This window comes from Eulemur rufifrons, chromosome 28 (genome assembly GCF_041146395.1).
Source record: "Eulemur rufifrons isolate Redbay chromosome 28, OSU_ERuf_1, whole genome shotgun sequence".
Taxonomy (NCBI): domain Eukaryota; kingdom Metazoa; phylum Chordata; class Mammalia; order Primates; family Lemuridae; genus Eulemur; species Eulemur rufifrons.
The window spans coordinates 22,683,811-22,707,836 of NC_091010.1; the positions used below are offsets into that span (position 1 = coordinate 22,683,811).

Consider the following 24,026-nt stretch of genomic DNA (forward strand, 5'->3'; position numbering starts at 1 on the left):
CTGTGGCCCAGCATGACCAGGGCCTGAAGGTCCCCTCTGAGCCCTGTTTCCTCCCTGCAGGGAGAGAGAGGCACAGCTCCACGCAGGTGCCGGGAAGCCGGAGGCCCTGTGAGGCGTCTCAGCACCTGTGTCTCCTTCAGGAAGCATCTGGCCACGGGTACCAGCTGAGCAAGTCTGCACTTAAAGGGTAACTGCAAGGCCCATTTTCACCTCAAAGGCGGAAACCAAGGCTCTTCCCATGTTCCAGGGCCCGTGTTGGGCCCCACAGGGGCACAAGGGGCCAGAAGATCAGATATGGGGCAAGACTGGGAGAAGGGAGAGGAAGAGAGGCTGGAAATGACAGTCCCGTGGATGGAATTTAGAGTCTTCAAACTGTCAAGGGGGTGGGGATCACACCCTGACTTTAATTAGCATCCAACTGAAATGTCACTTCCATTTTGAACGTGGGCAACAAATCACAGTCGTGTTAACAGCACCTGTGACTCTGTCACCAATGGAGGTCACATTACAGTTATTTCAAATATCTTCAATATCATTTCTATTCCTCATTACTTCAAAAGGACAGTAGTGCCAGACGGGCTGCTGGGTCCTGGGATTTAATGCAGTGATAAAGAAAGCACGTGATAATTATGTCATAAATTTGCTTTTATGAAATTTTAATAGCTGTATTGCAATATAATTTGTAACCCTGTGTATTTCATTTTATGCATTTAAATATCTGGTTCTGAGGAGGGGTCCACAGGCTTCCCCAGAGGGTCAAAGGGGTCCCTGACACCCAAAAAAGTGCAGAACCCCTGGTCTATGGGAAGAAAGCTGTAAATCCTGCCACGGAGAGGTAGAGAGAACTCCGGGAACTCCAGCCAAGGTGACGGGGAGGAGGGAGGTGTCAGAACATCAGGATGGCCCCCAGAGGAACCTGTTGTTTCCTGGAAGGCCCCAAGAACAGCTTCATTCTGCACCCATCTCATGGGGCCCTCAGGGGCCCAGGGCTCTGTGTTGGGTCAAAACAAAGCACTTTTTAGAGCTTCTAGATTGAAAGGAGGTGGTGAATAGCTTGAATAAAGTGGGGCTAGCAGGGGCCCAGAGAAACTCTGGACATCCTGTCCCTCTGCCCCCAGGATGACCCCACCTGGGCCCGGGCCCATCCCACCCTGCAGAGGGCCACTTGCTTGCACGCTGCTTCCCCACTTCCCTCCCATACAGATCAGCGTCCCAGCAGGAGCAGCAGAGGCAGGACAAGAGGCAGCGTTCTGGACCTCCGAGGGTAGCTCACTACCCTTGTCCACGTCACTTCCCACTTTGAGCCTTATTTCTCACCTGTAGAATGGTAAAGCCTGCTGCCATTGACAGAGCGATTGCGCCGTGCCATTATCCTGCCACATGCTGTCCCTGCACCATCTCCCTTAATCTTCACACCCCCTCACATGCCCAAGAAACGACCAGTCTCATTTCATAGACCCGGCTCACAGAGGCTGAGCCACACGACATAGGAGAGGTAGCCAGAGTCGCAACTAAACCTGCCTGTCTAGCCAGCCGTTAAGGCTACCAGAAGGGCCTTTCACGAAGGCCTCAGAGAGAATGGATGTGAAATACTTTGCAAAATACAAAGGTGCCAACAGCAAAGCGTGCTGCCAAGAGAACTCTCTGCACAGCTCGCTCTGTTGGTGACTTTTAGTGAGGTCAGAGCACCACTTGTGAACCAGTCCTCCTGTCCACTGATCTGCTATGACCCCACTGTCATACCCTAAGGTTCCACGTACGCCTGGCACTGTTCCTGGCCATCTCTTCTGGCTCATTCTGTCTGCCCCTAAACAAACTTCCCTGCCATAATGACTAGCTTTATAACACATCTTGGCATCTGGCAGGCCAAGTCCATTCTTCCCGTGCTCTTTGGAAGCGTCTTGGGTACTGTAGGATTTTGATTCTTCCATACACATTTTAGAATCATCTTCTCAAGTCCCATGGAAAAACCCGCTGGGGTTTCACTGGAGCCACACTGAGTCTATGGGTCCCTGTGGGGAGAACTGACACGTCTACTCCACGGGGTCTTCCCATCTCTGAGCATGGTTCTTCCCTTGTCTATTTATGTCTTCTTTAAAGAATTACGACTTTTTAAATAACATTTCTTTCAGCCTCCCTCAAGCCTTCGCACGGCTGACTGGGTAGAGCTGGGGAATGACTTCCAGAAGCATTTCCCCAGCCTGCCTGGGAAGCCCCTAGATAGCCCGAGGGTGGCAAACGCGGCCTTTGGAAAACAAACCTCCCTAGGAAGCAAAGTGGGCACACCAGTCTGTTTTGCTACCCCTCCCCTCAGCAACGGTTGCAAAAGCTCGATTTAAAAGCCTCCCACGTGCACACAGCACATTCCAAGCTGTGAAGGAGCTAAGCTAGTAAGCTAGGAGGTTATTCACTTCACCCAGGGCAGGGAGTGGAATTCCTAATCAAGAACAACCACAAGTGAAAGAAGCCCCAGGGGTAAGTGCTGAGCCCAGGGCCCTCCTTGGGAAGAGCTGGGGGGCAGGCAGGTGAGATGTGGTAGAACAAGTAACTACCAGGATGTTCTGAGACAAGATGCAGAGCAATCACTTCCTCCTGGGAGGCCAGAGGACCACCGGAGCTGAGCCCTGAAGGATGCACGGAGTTTGACTGGACCCTCCACCAGCACAGCAACTGGCCCGGTATATCTGCTGGAGGTGCGACTCTGAGAAATGAGAAAGCTCTGGGTGTCTGCAAGCCCAGAGCAGGAACTCCATGGTGATGCCATCCTGGAACAGGGCCATCCAGGGCCTAAGGATCAGAGTGACTCATGGTCAACAGGAAAACCATGGAAACAGCCATGGGAAGGAGGAGAGTCGAGAGCAATTTCATCTCTACCCAACACCCTCCTGTCTGGTTTTTCTCTCCCTCCCTCTCCAGGCCTCTCTGTCTCCCTACCCCACCTTCCATGTGTCTGCACCAAGACAGTCAGAGCCTGCCTCCCAGGGCCGTGTCCCCAGAGTACGCGGGTAATGGTGTCTGGGGAGTCTCTTCCCAGATCTCAGCCTGCTCACTGGCCAGAGGCCAAGCGGAGCAGAAGACTGTGCTCCCAGATGCAGCCCAACGTCTGGCCCTGGCGATGGTGCCACTGCAGGCAGCACCCCGGGCCCAGGGTTGGAGCTAGAGCTGAGAGGGCAGGAACGGGGAATGCAGGCTGGGATTCCGGCACATGGGCTGGGGGAGCCTAGGGGTGAAGGGCTGTGTGGGGTGGGGGTGCTTCTGCTGGGGTAGCCTCTCAGGGGTACACCCTGTGTCACACCACCACTGGTCACCCCTCCTCCTGCTCCCTCTGGCCAGGACTGTGTTCCCTTGCGGCCTGCAGCACCCAGTCGGCCCAGGCCACCAGCAGGAGTGGGGAAGGAGAGCCCTGGTCTTCCCTCTCTTGCACCCTTTAAAAGGAAATATAGCTCACAGAGGTGACGAAGGGGCCTTTGTCCTATACAATGGTCTCCAGGTCAGGTCCCGGCAGCCTTTCAGAGCCCACACTGTCCAGGAACCAGCCCAGGCTGCCCCTGTTCCTCCCCTGGCCCGGGGGCTCTACCAGAGACTGCCTGGGAGTTATCCCCATGGGCACAAAGTGAGGGAAAGAAGAGTTTGGAGGGGAGGGTGGTTTGTGGTCTCACCTTTCCCTGACCCCTCTGGTCTGCTGAGAGAAGCCACTGTGAAGTAGGGACCTGTCCAAAAAGGAGGAGTGCGGAGCAGGCAGTGAGAGGAAGGAAGAGGTGAAGGAAACCCCAGCGGCAGGTGCAGACACTGAGGCTCTCGGCCAGCACTGCCAGCTCCCAGGGCACGCCTGGCCCAGTCGGGCAACGATGAAGCTATGTATCTCATGTCTCTTGTTTTTAATGTCAGATATAGTTTTATATATAAGAAAAAAATGAATCAAACTGCTTTTTATATATATGCGCCCCTCGAATCATTCTTCTCCCCTTTGCACAGAATCCCCCATCTGAACTGAGCCTGCTGCCCCATCTAGGGTTGGGAGGTGGAGGAGGCAATCAGATCTGATATTTATAGTATTAACTGTGCCCACTGAACAGACAATTCCAGGAACTTATTACCTACTGCGTGCAGGGCACGGCGGCAGGATCCGGCAACATACATACCAACTTTGACCTCAATAATTTCACATACTATGCAAATATGTTAGGATGTCCCACACACTCACAGAAGTTTGGTGGCTTAACTCATACTCTCCCCACAGAAGCCGTATGGAAGGTGGTCAGGGTCCAGGCCAGTTCACAATGGCTAAAGGAACCACAGTGCCCCTGAAGCAAGATGCCATGCAAAAGCACCTGGCACCCAGCAGGTGCCCAGTAAATGTTACTTCTACCCCAGTAATCATCATGTGGCACTGCTGTGATGCTGACATTTCAAGACCCAAACCAGCTGCCAGAAACCATTTCCCCTTTAGAGCCGCTTTGGTCCAAGGTTAATTCAGGGAGTGGGAGAGCCCCCATTCTGAATTCCAAGGCAGCACTGATTCAATAGACATTCATTAAGCACCAATTATGTACCCAACAGTGGGAATAAACACAAAAGACTTAGTTCTTGCCCTCAAAGAGCTCAGTCTGCTGAGGCACACAGCACACCAATAAAGTTGGGTAGAAATCATCAAGTGTGCAGAGGAGCCAGAGAGAAGGAGATGCTAAATGAGATGGGCAAGATCAGGGAAGGCTTCCTGGAGGAGATGCTGTTTGGACTGAATCCATTTAATGGCCCTGAAGGAATTCCTGAGTTGAGCAAGAGGAATAAGGAGTTCCAAATGCTCATAAAGGCACCATGGGGACAGCAGGTCAGCGTGGCTGGAGCCAAGCACAAGCAGAGGACAAAGGGAGGAGAGGATGCCAGGGAGGTTCACAGAAGCCAGACCACCCAGGCCAGGTCTCATGCGTTTAGCCAAGAAATTCATTCAACATCTATTTCCTGAGTGGTTATTCTGCACTGGGCATTGTTTTAAGCCAGTGGTTCTCAAAGTTGTTGGTCTCAGAACTCCTTTCCACTCTTAAAAATGTTTGAGGATTCTAGAGCTTTTGTTTTTACAGATGATATCCATCAATTGTTTACCATAGATTAAAACTGAGACATATTCCAAATATTTATTAACTCATTTAGAAGTAACAATAGATTTACATGTTAATATGAACAGCATATTTTTTATTTTAAAAAGTTTTCAAAAAAAAAAAAAAAAACCTGAGTGAGCAGAGTGGCATGGCCTTTGCATGTTTGCAAACGTTAGGATCTGACTGATGAGAAGGTGGCTGAATTCTCACATCTGCTCCTCAATCTCGGGCCACATCACAGTCATGTGCCTTTGAAATACTCCATCATAGGCTCCTGAGAGAATGAGAAAGGGCAAGTCTCAGGATTATCATGAAAGTGGTTTGACTGCTTGGACCCCCTGAGAGGGGACCCCAGAGGTCCCTGGGCCCACTTTGAGAACCACTGCTTTAAGAATTGGGGACATAGCTATGGCAGCAAACCAAACACAAATCTCAGCTTCGGTGGAGCTCACGTTCTAGTTGGGCAGAGGCAAATAAATAAGGAACATGTATAGAATGTTATGGTTACTAAATGCTACAAAGAAAAATAAAACAGAAGACAACTAGGGAGGCTGGGGAGAGGGGCTGTCAGTGTGGCCAGGGAAGGTGACATTTGAGCAAAGACTTGAAGTAGAGGAGGGACCAAGCCACATGGACAAGCAGGTGACAATGTGCCGGAAAAGGAGTTAAACCATGATGTGGGGGCAGATCAGGTGGGCTCTTAGGCCATGGGGAAGACTGACTTTTGCTCTGAGTGGGTGGAAGGCACTGGGAGTTTGCAGAGAAGTGATCTATTCCAACTGTGACCTTTAAATGAGCCACTCGGACTATTGTCCTGAGAAGAAGAGCTGGGGACGGAGGTGGGAGGGGCTGTCAGGGAGCTACTGCAGTGACCCACGAGAAGTGGCAGTGCCTGGACCAGAGTGGGCACGTGAGGGTGGCCAGAAGCAGGCAGGCTCGATGTGTTTTGAGGCTAGAATAGGGAAATCACTGAAGTAATTTAAGCAGAGGAGTTGCACGCTCAGATTAGCTGTCGAAAGTTCTTTCCCCAAACAGAGCATCCCCATCAGCCTACGTACGCACTCTCGCACTCTCGTGGGGAAAGATGCCTGCACAGTGGGGAGGGCTGGTGGCCGAGTTCAGGATAGCCAGCAGGGGTGTGGCCAGCCAGCGCTCGCCCCCCAGTGTGCTATCCTGTACCCCCTGCCTCCCCCAGAAATGCTCCTGCAGAAAATGACAAGAAAACCATGAAGCAAATCCAGATGTTCTGCCTGGAGGCTTTGAAGGACTCAAAAAAAGTGAGTATAGTCTCGACTGGGGGAGACTAAAGACGTACATAGCCAAAAGTAGTGTATGCACCTTCGGTGCATCCTAGGTTAGGTAAAATATCAGCTACAAAGGACATTTGAGGAACTGAGGTGCTTTCTAACACCGACAACCAATTCTCTGCGGACACTAGGTGGGTGTTCTACAATTTAATTCGATTCTGACACTATCCACCTGGAGTGAGCTTCGGATCCCACAAGGTAAAGGGCTCAGGCCCACAAGACTGCCCCACCTTCAGATGCCAATCGTAAGTCCAGGCCTCAAAGTCCAGCTATAAATCAGGGATTCCCACAGCCCCTTCCTCAAGTTCAATAATTTGTGAGAACAGCTCTCAGAACACAGGGAGACACTTTACTTAGATTAACCAGTTTATTATAAAAGACACAACTCAGGAACAGTCAGATGGAAGAGATGCACAGGGCAAGGGGTGGGGGTAGTTCATGCCAGCCCGGGGCCACCACCCTCCCAGCACCTCAAAAGGTTCCCAAAACCAGCAGCTCATCAAACCTCGTTGGTCAAAAGGTTTTTATTTATAGAGCTTCATCTCCAGCCCACCCACCCTTCTGTCTGGTCCATGACAGCTGGTCTTTCTGGGGACTGGCCCCATCCCGAGGCTCTCTAGGGGTCCTAACCTAAGTTGGCTCATCAGCATAAGCACAGATGTGGTGAAACTGGCTCATTATTTGTAACAAAAGATGTCCCTAACAGGAAATTCCAAGGGCTTTGGGAGCTCTGTGCCAGGAACTGGGGACAAAGACCAAACATATTTCTTAAGACACAGGGAACAACTGGGGAAATTTTCATACGGACCGTATATCGGATGATGATTCATTTAATGGTGATTCGTCCCCAGAGGGACAAGCGGTGTGTGGAAGGAGCCCTTTTTGGGAAGCTGAATGCTGGGTGTTCGGAGGGGAGGTGTCCTGATGACCACAGCTTCCCTGTAGCTGGGTTGGCAAAAAAGAAGTGGCCTGTTTAGAGAGAACGCTGTTACGATGTTCATAATTGGTAACTCAAAGGCAGGCAGATGTTCTTTGAACTCTATTTTCAATTTCTCTGTTTAAAATTTTCAAACAAAAAAAAAACAACAAAGTCCATTTCCCCCATCACAGCTCGAACTGCTGACTGGGAGGCGCTTCTCCAGCCACTTGGCAGTTCCTTCCTTCCAGTCTGAGAGAAGGGGACTGTCTCAGGCCCAGCCCAGCCCACCACAAGCATCAGAAGCAAGGAACACATCAGTGGGCACACTGACTTCCCAAAAGCCATGACCTGGCCACACCAGGGGTCTCCCCAGACTGTGGGCAGCCAGCCTCGGGCCTCTCAGTCCCTTAGAGCATCTTCCCCCAGGGCCTGGCACGGGGTGGTGTATGCACGTGGTGAGATTATGGGTGGGCACTCAGGGAGTCTCCAGTCTGGCTTCCAGGTCAGCTCTCCTAACGGGAATGGGGGAGGGGTCTTAGGGGAGGAAGGGGTCTTGTGGGTGGGGACAGCTTTCCTGGACCAGCCAGACCTTCCATTTCCGGCTTTCTGAATTTCCGCTAAGGAACAACAGACCCAGGAGCCCCACCCCCACCCCACCCTCCCCAGATCTTGGATCAGGCACAATCAGGCAAGTAACACACAGCAGTCCTCCCTGGGACTCCAAGAACCTATACCGTGCAGGGCCTCAGAGGTCACCCCTCAAGTTTCAAATGTACTGGGACCTTTTTTGTCAAAAAGAAATCCAATACAATGAACTGTGTTGCTGGATCCTGATTTATTTTTTACGTAGTATGAGACACATTTTAGGGACAATTGGAGAAGTTTTAATAGAGACTTGGTATTTTCTTAGGCATGATAATGGTGCTGTGGTTATGTCCAAGAACATTCCCCTCTTTTTTGGAGACGTATTCTGAACTATTTGGGGTGAACTGTCATGATGTCTCCAATTTATTCTGCCATGGCCAGATGTTAAAATTATTGATTATAGGTGGTATACATAGGGGTATTCACTGTATCATTCTTTCACCTTTTCTATATGTTTGAAATTTTTTACAATAAAAAGTTAAGAAAGCTGGCCGGGCGTGGTGGCTCATGCCTGTAATCCTAGCATTGTGGGAGGCTGAGGCGGGTGGATCGTTTGAGCTCAGAAGTTTGAGACCAGCCTGAGCAAGAGCAAGACCCCCGTCTCTACTAAAAATAGAAAGAAATTAGCCAAACAACTAAAAATATATAGAAAAAATTAGCCGGGCATGGTGGTGCACGCCTGTAGTCCCAGCTACTCGGGAGGCTGAGGCAGGAGGATCGCTTGAGCCCAGGAGTGTGAGGTTGCTGTGAGCGAGGCTGATGCCACGGCACTCTAGCCCGGGCAACAGAGTGAGACTCTGTCTCAAAAAAAAAAAAAAAAAAAAAAAAAGTTAAGAAAGCAAGATCTAAGTTCCATGCTTTCCAAGAGGGGGTCTGTGTATAGGTCTGAGTCTTCCTTTGGCCTGCAGCTCCAGACCAGGTTCACTTCAGCAGGAAAGTCTCTGGCCGCTGCCAAGGGCCAGCTCACCAGCGGCCCGGGGCAGGCGGCCTCCTCTGGCCCGGAATTAATCCCCAGACCAGATGTTTCACTAACTGCTAACTGGAGCTAAATACAGGCTGTAACGGGAACCCACCTATTACACATCCAGGAAACAGGATGCTGAGGGCTTTAGAACTTGCTCCTCACCATGCCTGGGGAAGAGGCCTGGGGGAGGGGAGAGAGAGGGTCACTCACCTTAAATCCCCTCCTCCTTTGCTTTAAGAAAATTAGGACAAGAGAAGATGCACACAGAAAAACCCACATGACAATGAAAGCCCGGTGCAGAAAGCAGCCACTGTGAGAGGAGGTAAGGTCAGGGGAGGGACGGCTCCGAGGGCTGGGCTGGTGTGGCCCAGCAAAGACGGCCACTCAGGAGCCGTGTGACGCCAGACAGATCACTCCACTCTGAGCATTGCTGGCCTCTCCACTGTGAAATGGGAACACAATGGTCATTCCGGGGGCCAGACTCCCTTGTCAACTGTAAGATGCTGTAGCGCACAACGAGAAGCCCCTCCTTTAACCGTCAGCAGCAGACTCTGCGATCAGTGTCCACACCGGGCCAGGAGGTGTCACGCTGCCAAAGTTCCCAGAGAGGAGCTGGAAGGAACCACTGAGAACGTCCAGCGTCTCCCAAGCTCCAGCCATTCTCTTAGCACGTCCCAGCGCCGGCTGCGTTGGCCAGCTACTTGCACTGTTATTGACTTGCTGGTCTTCTTCAAACCCACTGGCTTGTCTTACTAAAATAAATATGGTCCTGACCTAATCAGCATCTACGAAATCACAAATATGAGGTACTTTTTCTTCAGTACACATTGCACTTAACACACATTAAAACTTTTAAATGCTCCCCCATGAACCAGCTAAAACGATCTTGTGCGCCACCAGGAATAACAGGCAGCCAGATGCGGATCTGGCCCAACCCCCTTACTCTGCAGATGGGAATCTGAGGCCCAGAGAGAGGCTGTCACTCCCACAAGGTCACACAGCGAATTACCCCTCGGTCAGCAGCTGTGACCGGGGCTCCCAGCTCCCAGGCCAGGGCGCCCTTCACTGCAAGCCGCCCTCCCTCACTCAGAACAAGACCTTTACAGCCCAGCTTGGCAGGCAATTTCAATTTAACAACGTTCATAACCAGGAAGTCCTTCCTGACTGCTAGTTTGCATTCCCTTCCCCTGTTCTAACCTCTTTCCACAGGTTTTCCTTGCAGAGGGGAAGCCCCTATAAAACCAGTGGTTGGGGCACAGCCCCCTGGCCTGGTAGGGGGTGGGGGGCAGGTGGCATGGGCAGAACCGCGGGAGGAGGGGCTCCAGGCCTCACTCCCTGCCAACCTCGCTCCTCCCCCTCCATGCAGCCCACAGAAAGGAAAGGGATTTTCGGGGCCCTGCTCCATTGGGCCCCTCCCTAGCAAGCAACCTGGTGGAGCAGAAGGGCTTGTACAGTTCCCCAGGGCCGCCCTAGCAAACTGGGTAGCTTAAACAGAAAGGTATTCTCCCACCGTTCTGGAGGCCAGAAGTCTGAAACCAAGGTGTCTGCCGAGCCAGGCTCCCTCCAGCACCTGCCTCCTTGCCTCCTCCAGCTCCCGGTGGTTCCTGGTGTCCCTTGGCTTGTCTGCCTCTGTCCCCACACGGCCTTCCCTCTGTGTGTCTGTGTCTTCTCTTCTGTCTCAAATCTCCCTCTACCTTTCTCTTATAAAGACACTTGTCACTGGATTTGGGGCACACCTAGGTAATCTATTGATAGGGTGATTTCATCTCAAGATCTTGAACTGAATTCTATCTGCAAAGACCCTTTTTCCAAATAAAGTTACATTTGCAGGTTCTAAGACATGGACATACCTTTTTTACGGGGCCACCATTCAAACTACAACAGAGCCCACAGGTAGGAGTCAGAAATCATGTCCTCATCCTTCCACTACCTGGTCACTAGCCCATCACTGTGACCCCAAGCTCCGTGTCTGGAAAGCAGCGATCGACCCCACGTGCTGCACCTTTTTATGGGGGTCGGAAGTGCAGGCTGTCGATACCCAGACCACACCCAGCTTTCCAACCCAATGTCCATCCATCAGTTCCCAAACTTGAGACGTAATTTAAGGGGGAAAATTATCATGGACCACCCCACAAGTTCGTGAATCCCTAACTCAAGAAACTCAAGTCTGATTCTACAGAAACTTCTTCGAGTTACAAAGTTAACTGCAAAGAAACACTGCCTTTAGAACAGATAAAACAATGCTCTAAAGATAACCAAAAGGAAAGCAAAATTCTAGAACTCATGGCCTCCCGTCTGGGTCCCCTGCAGGAGAAGCCAGCCTCCCAGAGCCTCCCACACCCCCAGGCTGGTGGTCTCACACATCCCCGCCAGCCCTTCCTCCCCTAGGCTGAGCCCCATCAACTGCCCCTTCCCCCTCCCCGCTAAACCCCCGGCTAGATTGTTCTCTCCCTTTCTGGGCCTCTCCCAACTGTGTTTGCTAACTTTCCCCAGCTCAGAGAGACTGTCCAGATCATCAGGGAGGTCAGAAGTTTCCGCACATCATTTGGAATTCAGCTGCAGAGAAAATTGGCTTGGAAACCGGGCCAGTCCAGTCAGAATTCCCTTGGATATCACCATGAGCTGTGGTTCACCCAGCTGCACATCAGACTCACCTGGGTAAGTTTAAAAACTACAGGTGCTGGGCCCCACCCCAGACCTGCTGTATGACAAGCTCTAGGGATGTGTGTCCTTGTGGAATCCTCCCAAGGCAGGAGGCCTCCAGCTGCAGAGTTCAGGACCCCTGCCCTAGAAGGTCCTATCTTTTGACCTAGGAAAGTGACCCAGTCTCAGAATCCTATGCCAACCTCAAAAGCTGGCACCCCACCCAATGCACCCAGGGGACTGTCCCAATCTGTCATAGCATGGGCCAGGGCTGGCCTCAGCCCCCCATCTTGTGCCCATCCCTGCACCCAACACACAGGAAATGCACAGAAATGACCACTGTGACCCCAGGCACCCTGTGGTCTCCCCACACTGCACCCCGCACAGCCAGGCAGGCTGCACAGACAACCCCCTGGTAGGGGACGGGAAACGGCCTGGGGACGCTGCATGACCTGTGAGGGGTCACAGGCCACATCCTGGAAGGGACTTCCAGTGGCTCTGGGAGTTGGTGGTTCCGGCTTTCCCAGACAGGAAGCAGGAGAGCTCTGAGCAGAAAAAATAAGCCACACTGGGCCAAGGTTGTTTTCCTTCTACCCTCCAGGAAAATATTTGCTTCCCTGCAGGCCAAGATGCAAATGCCTCCCTTGGCAAGAAAGTCCCTTTTGGAAAAAGTTACGATCCAACAGGCACATTTTCCACAGTGAAAACAGCCCTCGTCCCAGGGACAGGCACAAATGTTGGTTCTCAAACAAGTCACTTCCCCTCTCAGGGCCTCAGTCTCCTCCTCTGTAAAATGGGACAAGAGCCCCTGTCCTGCCCAGGTCACAGGGTCATTCTGAGACTCCAAAGAGGTAAAGCAAAGTGCAGTGAGACTGCGTTAATGGTTATCGGATGACATGCCCCGATAAGAGCTCTGGAGACTTTGCCCCATTCAAGCTTCACCCTGTGGGAGGCACAATAGTTACCCCTTTCAATAAACCAAGGCACAAAGAGTTGTCCCTGACTTGTCACGCAGCTAACAGGACCTGCTCCTCACTCATCCACCAAGGAGCACTCATCCTCCGAACCTGGTGAGCTGGGCCCTGCGGGGCCTCCCCACCTGGCCTTCCCAGAGGCCATTTCCAGCCTCAATATTCAGGCGCAAGAAACAGCCCATTTGTTCCTCAGTGACCCAGCCTCGCTCTCCAGAGGCGCATCTACACTCCTCTCTGCCAGGCCTCCCTGCCCAGGGAAGCCTTCAAGTCCTCCCAAGGACTCCTCTGCAGCCACAGTCCGGGTGGGGAAGACGTCACCTGATACTTCTTCGTCTCACCTCCCCCTAGCCCAGGGGCCCACCTTGGAGCTGAAAAAATGCGACATGGTCAGGGACCTGCTCTCAGAGCCTTGCAGGGCACTCCTCAGGCAGCCTGCCTGGCCCCGCATGCCCACCATGAGCCCACAGCCTCTGCCGGTGCGCCACAGCAACCCAGGAACCCAGGGGTGGGAAGGGCTGGCCGCTGGCAGAGACCATGTGCATGCCCAAGGGGTCAGACCCGTCAGCCCGAGGACCTGGCCACGGCCATCTGCTCTGGGCAGGCTGAGCACACCCAGAGGACAGCAGCCTCCTCCGACAAGACCGATCCAGAGGTTCTTATCACATCCTAGATCCCCAGCCACCCCCGAGCAAGGTGAGCCCGCCTCCCTGTAAGTCTGTGCCCTCCATGGGCAGGGAGCTTGTGCACCTCTCATCTCAAGAGCCCCACAGCACTCTGCGGCATCCACAGATGAAGAGTCTAGGAGGCTCAGAGAGGTGGTCCTTTACCCAGGGTCACACAGAAGAGCCGGCACGTGATCTAGGTCTCCAGGTGGCAATACCACCAGGTCCTGACAATTAATCATTTCTTCTCTTCACTCAGACCCCAGACTCCTCACACAACCAGGCCCCTGCCACCCTCTCCACCCACAACTTGGCCCTTCTGGGGCTTCCACATCGGCTCCATCCATGCTTGCCCACCTGCCTCAGGGCCTTTGCACTTACTGCTCCCTTGACCTGGAATGTTCTCTACAGGACTTTTTCTATAGCTGGTTCCTTCTTATTCTTTGAGCCTCGGCTGAAATGTCAGCTCCTTATAAAGGCCCTCAGTGACCACATCACCTAAAGCAGGAACAGCCATCCCTCCCCACTTACTCCTCAATTTTCTCCTTAGCACTTATCACAAGCAGTATTTATTTACCGGTTTGTCTATCTTCCAAGGCCTGGACTAGGCCTGTCTTGTTCATAGCTGTTTACCACACCTATCACAGTGCCTGGCATACAGTAGGCGTCAAATAGCTATTTGTTGACTGAATGAACAAACACACCATCCTCACCCCAGAGAGAATGGCTGGTTAAGTCGATTCAAACCATTCACATCCAAGAGTTCTCTCTGGGAAAAGTTGGGGTTTTTCCCCCAACCTCCTGTCCTGGCTTATGCAGAAGACATCTCTCCCCTGTGTGTGGAGTTGGCACAGAAATTTCCTTATCAGTCCTTTATCTGGTTTGCTCTGAGCCCCACCCCAGGGTGGCATTATGAGTCACCCGAGGAGAGGGGCTTGGCAGGCAAGGTGCACAGGAGGGCGAGTGGTTATTCCTGCTCCCCCGGGATCCAAACCACCACAGGTGGCAAGGTCCAGTCCTACGACTGGATGCAGCGCTCCCTTACAGGAAGGGACAGGACCACGCACGAAAGTCTAGACTGAGAGTACAGGAATTTTCTCAGGGCCTGGGTTTGCTCATCTGTAGGATGAAGACGTCGGAAGCCTCTCCAAACCCCCTGCAGGGCCACAGTCCCGATTCTCTGGATTTTAAAGCCTTGTGGCGAGACTGGGGGCGGGGAGAGCCTCTCTGTGCCGCCGGCCTGGCCGACGCCGTGAGATCATCTCTGACGGCCCATTAGGCACGGCTGACCACTTCTCCAACATGAAGCCTGCCCCATTTTCGGCTTGAGTTTCATTGTTTTCTCTTCGAAACGCTTGCCTAGAACAAGAAAATGGAGCTGCCCGATGAATCAAGCACAATAAGAAAAAAAAAAAAGAAATAAAATATCTACATATACGTACAAGGGGATGTCTGGATGGATGTTTACCAATACCTAACAGTGGTTCTCTCTCCCGGTGGTAGAATCGAAGATGAGTTTTATTGTCTTCATTGTACTTTCCTGAATTGCTTGAATTTTTTTTTTAAACTATGTACACATATTATTTTCACAAATACAATAAAGCTCTTTTCGAAAATCTCCTGCTGGAAACTGGATCCACTTTCTTTTCTGTCTGGCTTCATCTAATGCTTACGAGGGAGGCCAGGTACGTGGCCCCTCTCAGAAAGGCTGTCTTCCAGCCTCACCCTGATGCCAGGGAGGAGTGCACAGGGGACCTGATGAAGCAATAGTGTCAGGCAAGCTGGGCCTGCTCTTGGACTGTCACTGCATGCCACGGGCTCTCAGGCAACTCACCTTGGTAAAATTAAAAGGTTGCACTAGAAGTGTCTTTAGGGGCCCTTCTCATTCTCAGTCTGTGGCTCTGGAGCACCTAGACTAGGGAGGAAGACAGGGAAAGAACAGCTAACCTGTAAGTAGTTGATGGAGTGTTTGTCACGCGCCAGGCACTGCTCTAAGCTCTTCCTGTATATTAATCCAATTAACCTTCTCGGCAACTCTCAGGTAGGGTCTAATGACCATTTTATAGATAAGGCAACTGAGGCATGTAGAAGCTAATGCCTAAGTCACTTAACCTGTAAGTGCCGGAGTTGGGATTGGAACCCAGACAGCCTGGTACAGAGTCCACACTCAACCACTGAACTATAGGGAAATATAAAGCATCACAGGCCAAGCTCCAGTAAGCAGGTCCATCCTTGGAGAAGGCAAGAAAGAGTTCACATCGCCTCTAGCATTCGTTCTTACCATGCACTCCCACTTCCTCCCCACTTGCCCTCAACCCCCACCAAGTCCTTTTCTTCCTAATTAGTCAATACCCCCCAGCCCTGACACCCTTACCCAGCTGAAAACCCTGCCCTTAGTCAAAGCCACAGGCTTGGGCTTTCTAGAGAGCCAAGGGCTCCATGATCAGCCCGGCCCACTTTGCATATTCATGGATTCTGCAAGCCTCACCACTGCTGGCTACACCCCCAGCTTGGCCTCCGCCCCAGGTTAGATACCTGCCTCTAGGCTCAGGTGAGACTCGATCACCGTCATGCAACAAGCCTTCCCTGTGCACCTACTGTGTGCCCACGCCTGGCGTTCAGAGGAGGATATGAACGAGCTGTACCCCTGACCTCCAGGCGTCCCCCGTCCAGCAAGGAAAAGCAGTCCTGTAAACAGATCTCTAGGATATGCTGTGGGCAGTGCTAAAATTAGAGGTGTGTCCCCAATGGGCTGAGGTAGCATGTGTCAGAATGATTCACCCTTCGTGGTGGGAAGCGGAGGTTCTAAGTGCCTCTGGGTGAGTTCATTTCTCATGGAGACAGCTCAGGGACATACTGGAAGAAGCAAGGAGCCCTAGACTGAGGATGCCAGATCTGCAGAGTGACCCTGAAACAGAACTTCTTGAAAACAAGAGGGCCCTTGAGTGCGGGGCAGGAGATCACTTCAGGGGTTCAGGGTCACATTCGCATTGACTCACAGGCTGAGAAGTTCTTCTTGTTCAATTCCCCTCTGACCCCTCCGATCGCATCAAAGAGTGAGTCTCAGCTTGGGTACCAGTTTGTCTTTAAGCACTTGCCAACTTGCCTTTTGAACAGAGAGGGTGGGCGTCAGGGCCATCAGCCTTCAGCAACCACAACATGTTGCTAGGACTTTTGTTTTCCCGGTGCTATATTTACTTTAACCATTGCCTGCTATTTATGATAAGGGATATTGGTTTCCCATTGGTTGTAGTGATATAAAGCCTCCTTTTAAAAACAAATTTAAGTTTAAAAAGTCAGTTTAAAGAAATATATTAAGTAAATAAAATTATAATTTGTATAACCTCTAGAGGAATTTAACAACATCAAAATTTCAAATGCACGTACAAAAGCAGGCAAAGCTGTTCTGTGCTGCAGGATGGTCCAACGGTGAGTACCCCGTAGGGAAGGGGTAGCGACTGGAGGAGGACTTGAAGGGGCTTCTGGCTTCCACTGCCCGTTGTGTTGGTTGATCTGGGAGCCGACTGTACAGGTGTGTTCACTTTGTGAAAACTCATCAAGCTGTAGAGGCGAGTTTCTGTATTGCCCTTTAACCCAGCAATTCTGCTTCTAGATATCACCCTGCAAACTTACACACATATGCAAATGACACACTCAGAGATACTCACTGTACCACTGTTCCCAGTAACAAAAGACTGGAAACAACCTGAGGGGAAGGATTAAATAAATTTTGGCACAGCCTAGAGTGAAGTCTATGCAGCCATCAAACAGAACGAGGCAGCCCCTAGCAGATCTCCATAATTCACGTGGATCTAAATTTAAGTAAAAAGCTCTACGTATAGTGTGCTACCAATGTGAAAAATATATATATGATATATCTACATGTTTGTGCCTAGGACATCCTTTGCTTAGGACTGTGGTCCCCAACCCACGGGGCCACAGCCTGGTACCGGTCTGCTGCCTGTTAGGAACCGGGCCACACATCACCTCCTGAGCTACACGATCCCCAGTCCCCATCCATGGAAAAAGTGTCTTGCATGATTAGCTGGGCATCATGGCATGCACCTGTAGTCCCAACTACTTGGGAGGCTGAGGCAAGAAGATTGCTTGAGCCCAGGAATTTGAGGTTGCAGTGAGCTATGATGACGATACTGCACTGTACCCATTTTTTGTTCTCAAAAAAACAAAAAATTGTCTTCCATGAAACTTAGGAACCAGGGGCCACACAGCAGGAGGTGAGCGGCCCTGGAGCAAAGCTTCATCTGTATTTACAGCCGCTCCCCATGGCTCCCATCACCACCTGAGCTCTGCCTCCCCCTGCCCCTTGTCCGTGGAAAAATTGTCTTTTATGAAACCAGTCTCTGGTGCCAAAAAGGTTGGGAACCTCTGGCCTAGGAGATCTCAGAAAATAATCACAGAAAACTGGTAACAGAGGTCTCCTGTGGATGGGGCAGGGCAGGTCTTGTCAGTGAACACTCTCCTTTTCTTGTACCATGCCCATGTATTTCCTATCAATAATAATTTTTAAAGCAAAAAGTCTTAAAATGCATGGCTGTGATAAAACTTATGGCCCCCTTCAGACCCAAAGACTGAGATACAAATGTCAGTACTCTGGGCTTTTAAAGCAAGTAACCCTTGCCCCACCCGCAGCCCCCAAGGGATGGCATCAGAGATAATGGGCTTTCCTGTAAATGGTTTCCAATTAACAGCACACCCAGGCCAGGACAAATTACTTACTTACACTGGGCCTCCGCCCTGCAGTCAAACTCTGGCACCTGGAGCTGCCCTGTCAGAGTTGGCAGGTGGCTGAGTTCCTGGCATGTGTGGGGAGATTTTTAAGCAGAAATACTTCCAGGGATGGGAGTCAAGGATTTGGTAAGGCAACCTCAGTTGGCAGAGGAAGGATTCCAAGTCCTGAGTCCTGCCCTACCCAAGAGAAGCAAAGCAAAGGCCACAGGACAGGCTTTTCCCGGCGCTGAAGAGGACAGCAATAAAACAGAGCCTTGAAATTTTGAGTTTGGTTTGATTTAACCACGCAATTTACCTTTAGAAAGCTCATTCTCTCCCCGTATCACTAATCCTAAAAACAATTCAGTGAGGTGCAGGGCAAGGTATCACTTATCCACTTTACAGATGAGAAAATGGAGTTGTGGGGAGGTTAAGAGACCAGGCAGTGATTACACGTCAAGGGAAGGGGTGAAGCCAGAAATGTATTCCCACCTTCCTACCTCTCCACCCGTCAACCTGAGGCTCTCCTCTTCCAACTCTGACCAACAGAGAGAAGAGCTCACCAGGCCAGACAAGGGGCAGGTAAAGGATTTCTGGGGACTTACAGAACCTATGAGACCATCTAGAGCAGGAGTTTTCAATTCTGACTGCACACTAGAGTTACCTGGGGAGCTTAAGTAAATTTAAACAAATACCTATGCCAGGGCACAGGAATCTGTAGTGTTTTTTAAAACTCTCCAGTTATTCTGATGCAACTTGGGGTGAATTAAAGCTCAAATCACTCCCCATACAACCTTCTGCTTCCCCAGAGCTTCCACCAACGGGCCCTTGCTCCATCCTCCAGCCCCTGAACATACTGCTCATCTCTCTTCCACACTACCTAGAGTCACAGGATTGGACGCTGGCCTCAAGCTAGTTTTCTAGATGGAAAAGTCAATGAACAGTTCTGAGGCCCCAAACAGGGAAGTGACTTGCCTCAGATAACCCAGCAAGTCAGAACCAGAGCAGGACCCGAATCTGATCTCCTGGCTACTAGCAAGGTCACAGCCACAAGGGCCTCGCAGGGACAGCCAATCCTGATGGCAAATCCAGCAGCTCCTGCCAGCAGAAGAGACCCAGCAGGGGGCTGAGAAGCACACCAGGAGAGAGACTGTGTGTTGGTGGGGCATAGGGTGTGGCTCCCCTGGGGTCCCTGCACAAGTCTGTCCTGGTGGCATACTGGGGGAAGGGAGCTATTCTAGATTGTTAGGGGTGGAGGTGGCTTGTAGGAAGGGCTAGTCTGATACAACCTTACCGAAACCCAGGGGCGACTTACACCCTGGGGGACCAGATTCCTGCCCACGATGATAATAATGGCTCACACTTCTGCAGCTTGCTAGGCACACACTTGGCCTATCTCATTTAATCTCCACAAGCATCCTAAAAGTTGAAAACAATTACTGTCTCCATTTGCAGATGAGAAAACTATGGCCCAGAGAGTTAAAGTAACTTCTCCGTTACTGAGGATCACTCAGCCAGAAAGCGGAAGCAGCAGGATTCAAAGCCTAGTTCAAGTTCAACCATTATCAGCCTTCTCCCCCAAGGCAGAAGAGGAGGTATTTCGCCCAGTGGCAGCGGACACAGTAACTGAGCACCTAGGAGCATCGGAGACGCGGTCTGGTGGACTCCTCCACTCCACGCGCATCCCCCTTCCACCAAAGAGGAAACTAAGAGGCAGGGGACAAACGTCTTGTTCGGGGGCATCAGCAAGAAAACAGCGGGACCAAGCCCAGAATACAGGTCCCCCGACCCCGACGCAAGGCCTGCCTCTCCACAGGCCGATGGGGCAAACTCCGCAATACCTGGCAGGCATGGTGGGCGCGGCAGGGCGGTAACCACGGCCTACCCAGCGGGCAAACAACGCATCAGGTGCACACAGGTGAGCCATGTGGCACTCTGTCGGACTGCAACCAGCTCTAACGCTCTTAACAGGGTGGCCAGAATTGAGGTTGAGCTCGGGCCACCAGAATTTCCCGGTTCCCGGGGAGAGAGGGACTAGGAGCCAGCGCGCACTCCCCGCGCCTTCCCCGGAGTTGCTAAGTCTGGACCCAAGCCCAGGCGGCCGAGGGAGTGGGGACCCCCACCCCCACCCCCACCCCCATCCCCAGGCCCTCCTCGGGTCACTCACCCAAAACACTGTGGAGTAGATAATGAGTGAGAACTTGAGCCAGAGGTAGGAGACGCGCGCGCAGTAGCGCACCTGCTCCGAGTCCCCGCGGGGCATCCTGGGCGCTCCCCGCGCGGGTTACCCGGGGTTATCGGGGCCTCCGGGGCTCCCGGGCTCGGTCCCAACGCCAGTGCTCCAAGCCCGACCTGCGGCTGCTGGGCTGCCCGCCCCGCCACCGGCGCTCTCTCCGGGACTGACACTGGCGAGCCGCAATCGCCGCCCCCGCCGGGGAGCCAGCCAGCCCCGACCGCCAATGGGAGCCAGGCGGCGCCCGGCCTCCGGGAGGGGGCGGGCCGGGGGCGGGGCTGCGGCTCCCGACCCGAGAGGAGACGGAGGAGAGGAGGGGAGGGGGCGAGCGGTTTGCAAATGAGCTCACGTGCTACTCTGGAAACGCCCGTGCTAACGCAGGGGGGCGTGGGAGCGTGTGGACCAGAGGTGCGCTAGAGGAGAGCAAGCGTGCCCAATTGGGGTACACAGAATTGCAAGCTTTGCATTGTTGTCAAGAGGGAAGACTAGAGGAAAAAGGCAGGAATTAACCGCCAAGGTGTTAAAAGTGCAAATGAGTATGCAAGACGGCAATGGAATAAGGAAGTGGAGTTGCTCGGCCTGAGGAGGGCGGAGTTCGGCACCTAGGAAGGTGCAGCAGACCGGGGTGGGGCCGAGGGGCCCCCATAGGACTGGAGTCTGGAGTTTCCTCGTGTAACACATCTGCTCAAGGCCTTTCCCCAACAGATCTCTGAAATCCCCTTCTTTGGCACCGGGTGATATCCCAACTCTGCCACCAGGGGCTTCCTGCTCCCAGAAAGCCCTCCCCTAGCCCCATCCTACAGCCAGGTTGGGTGGGCAGCTCCTTCCCTTGCACACACACAGCCCGGCTCTGCCCCAGCCTCTTCCCGCTTGGCCTCTTCTCAGCCTGGGACCAGAGGTGGCTGTGAGTCTGTTTCCCACAGTTTTACTCACTGTTGCTTTGCTGTCTCCCAGGCCTAGCTCAGCCTGGGGCTTGGGAGCCAAGTAATCCCTGTATGCATGGCCCAGAGGTCAAGAGCTCAAATAGTGCTGGGTGGGGTCCCTGGTGGTGGTTCCAGGAATGTCACCCTTATCCAAGTCCCCTGCTCTGGTCTCCCAAGCCTCCTGCAGACACAGAAAGACAGACTCAGAAACAGAGACCGGGCTGGCCCCAGCCCTCTGGGCTCTGCCATAGGAGGAAAAAAGCAAGGTAGGAGGTGGGGAGAGGGGAGTGACCTGCTGGGAAGGGTAAAAAGGAAACCCGTTTCCTGGTACAAAAGAAGCAGGAACTGCAAGGGTGTTTGTGTGGAGCAGAGACTTGGAACCAGAGACTGACGCAAGTTACCCTCAGATGAATGACTGACGGTCAAGAAGGTATCTTTTCTTTGCCTGCTTCTTCGGAGGCACCAAGAAGACATCTTCCTCACTGTTACAAGTTGACCTTTCTGTCCTTTAAGGAGAAAGATTTTTTACTCTTCTCTGGGGGTCAGAGCCTGACACCCACTGTTTGAGGTGCCAGTCTCTATCCCCATCCCTAGATGCTTGTAGCCCTCTCCATCCCCTGGAGAGCTAGCTTAGCATCTTGCCTCCTCCGAGGATAGCCTCCTGGCCTCCTTTCCACGCTCTGTATTTAATCTAGAGCCCCAGCTACCCACGCACCTCCCCCATCCGGGTTTCCATTGGAGTTTCCTTCCAGTTGCCCCTGGACTTCCGTTCTTCCCTTCTGGCCTCTCCAGCCAGCTGCACTTTCTCTCATCTCACAGATACTCCCTGGTGACACACAAGCTTCTGAGCAGACCCCCTCAGCTCTCCCTGAGCCCCTGTAAGATGCCCTGGGGGCTGAGGTGCGCCTTCCCTGCAAAGGGAGCTCTTTGGGGCTGGCACAGCCTTCCTGGGCTCCTGGGCACCTGCACTGGCCCTCCCCACCTGCAACCCCAACCCTGACCCCAAGCACTGGGGCTTATCCTGAGCCACATTTGCAAACACGGAGGCCTCGGTAGAAGTGGCAATCTGTTTTCCACTTTTCCTCCTTTTGCTGGGAGCCCTGGGGTAGGGGGCAGCAGGCTTGGTACTAATCCTGGTTTTGCCATTATCTTTTTGTGGGACTGTTAGAATGTGTGGCATAGTGTGACATACAGGTGTGAATGGGACCCTGCCTGCAGATTAGAATCACCTGGTGGTGAGCTTTAATTGTATCCTGATATCCAACCCTCACCCCTATCACATTAATCTCCACCAACAGGGACCTGGGAATCAGTATTACTTTACAGCTCCCCAGGTAATTTCTAAAGTGCAGCCAGGATTAAGCATCACTGGTATAAAGGTAGGCATGAGGGTGAGGTTGTCAGCCAAGATTTTATCAGAAAGCCACATTCCAGAGGTCACTCAGCTGGCCACCAGTGTGCTGGTAAATGTTTAAAAACCAGGTGGTAGGGAGCTGTTGTCAGTTTCCACAGTGTAAATACTTCCCCCATGTCTGATTTTTAAGTTACCAGCTTGAAGTCAATGAACCTCGGAGTTGAGAAGATACATGGGGAGTCCCAAACAATCTTCTCAGTGTCCCACACAGCTATCCTTATCTCAGTCTGCCCCAAGGCTTTACTGAGTAGGGTAATGAATGCATTGTGAAATTATCAGCTTATTAATTAGCATAACGTATTAGAAATGAGCTCTCATTTGTTGAAATTAGTAGTATTCAAGATATGTAGGCCCACCTGTAATCCTAGCACTCTGGGAGGCCCAGGCGGGAGGGTCATTTGAGCTCAGGAGTTCAAGACCAGCCTGAGCAAGAGCAAGACCCCATCTCTACTAAAAAAAATAGAAAGAAATTATCTGGACAACTAAAAAAATATATATAGAAAAAATTAGCCAGGCATGGTGGTGCATGCCTGTAGTCCCAGCTACTCGGGAGACTGAGGCAGGAGGATTGCTTGAGCCCAAGAGTTTGAGGTTGCTGTGAGCTAGGCTGATGCCACTGCACTCTAGCCCAGGCAACAGAGTGAGACTTTGTCTCAAAAAAAAATTTTTTTTAATAAAAAAATAGATATAAAAAAAAAATATGTAGGCTGTGTAAAATAGTTTAGACACCACCCATTCCTTGTTCAAACAGAGCCAAAGAATCTCGGAAGCCGCTAACTCTCACTTAGGGATGAGGCACTGAGCTAAATCCTTGAGGGAGCCTCTGCCCCAAGGTATTCAGATACCACCATCAGTCTAACTGAATCTTGCCTCTAGAATGTTGTATTTTCCTCAAGTGGATCCTTCCTGCAAGGTGGAAGAGCTCCTTAAAGCAGGGGTTCCCAACCTATGGTGAGTCCTATAATTATTTCATTATATGTTACAATGTAATAATAATAGAAATAAAGTGCACGATAAATGTAATGTGCTTGAATCATCCCAAAACCATCCCTACCCCCTGCCTCGGTCCGTGGAAAAATTGTCTTCCATGAAAACAGTCCCTGATGTCAAAAAGGTCGGGGACCGCTGCCTTAAAGGACAGAGAGCTGGGCTTTCATTGATTTTACAGAAAGAGTTGTATGAACCAGTTTTGTGGCTGCTTGCTGATAGATGTTTGTTTTATAGGTACTTGTATGGGCAGCTGAATTTGTTTTGAGATCTGTTTGCATGATAACTTGGCAGGGAGATTTAGAGGAAAATAACTAACCCTTGCCTTTAGCAGCTACTACAGTTTATGAAAAAGAACCTACGGATTGTGCATGACCAGCTTGGCTTGGCTAAGTCTGCATCTGTGCCACTGGGCAAGGGATTCTCTCTGTGCCCCTGTTTCCCCATCTGTGCAACGAGGAGGTTGGACTGTTTATCTTTCAGCTCTAACAATCCTAACTGTAATCCTCACAGTCAATGGATCAGTCA

General features: G+C 51.7%; 1 protein-coding gene across 4 annotated transcripts in view; it reads right to left on the reverse strand.

Moving 5' to 3' along the window:
• The window catches only part of TSPAN15 (tetraspanin 15), a 40,908-nt gene extending 20,563 nt beyond the window's left edge, over positions 1-20,345 (reverse strand). For 3 of the 4 annotated variants that reach the window (XM_069460324.1, XM_069460321.1, XM_069460322.1), the window contains exon 1: positions 20,109-20,345. In XM_069460324.1, coding sequence (XP_069316425.1) covers positions 20,109-20,204 — 96 coding nt within the window. In that variant the 5' untranslated portion in view covers positions 20,205-20,345. The remainder of the gene's footprint in view (positions 1-20,108) is intronic. The other variant, XM_069460323.1, reaches the window with a different exon arrangement.
• Positions 20,346-24,026: the final 3,681 nt, after the last annotated feature.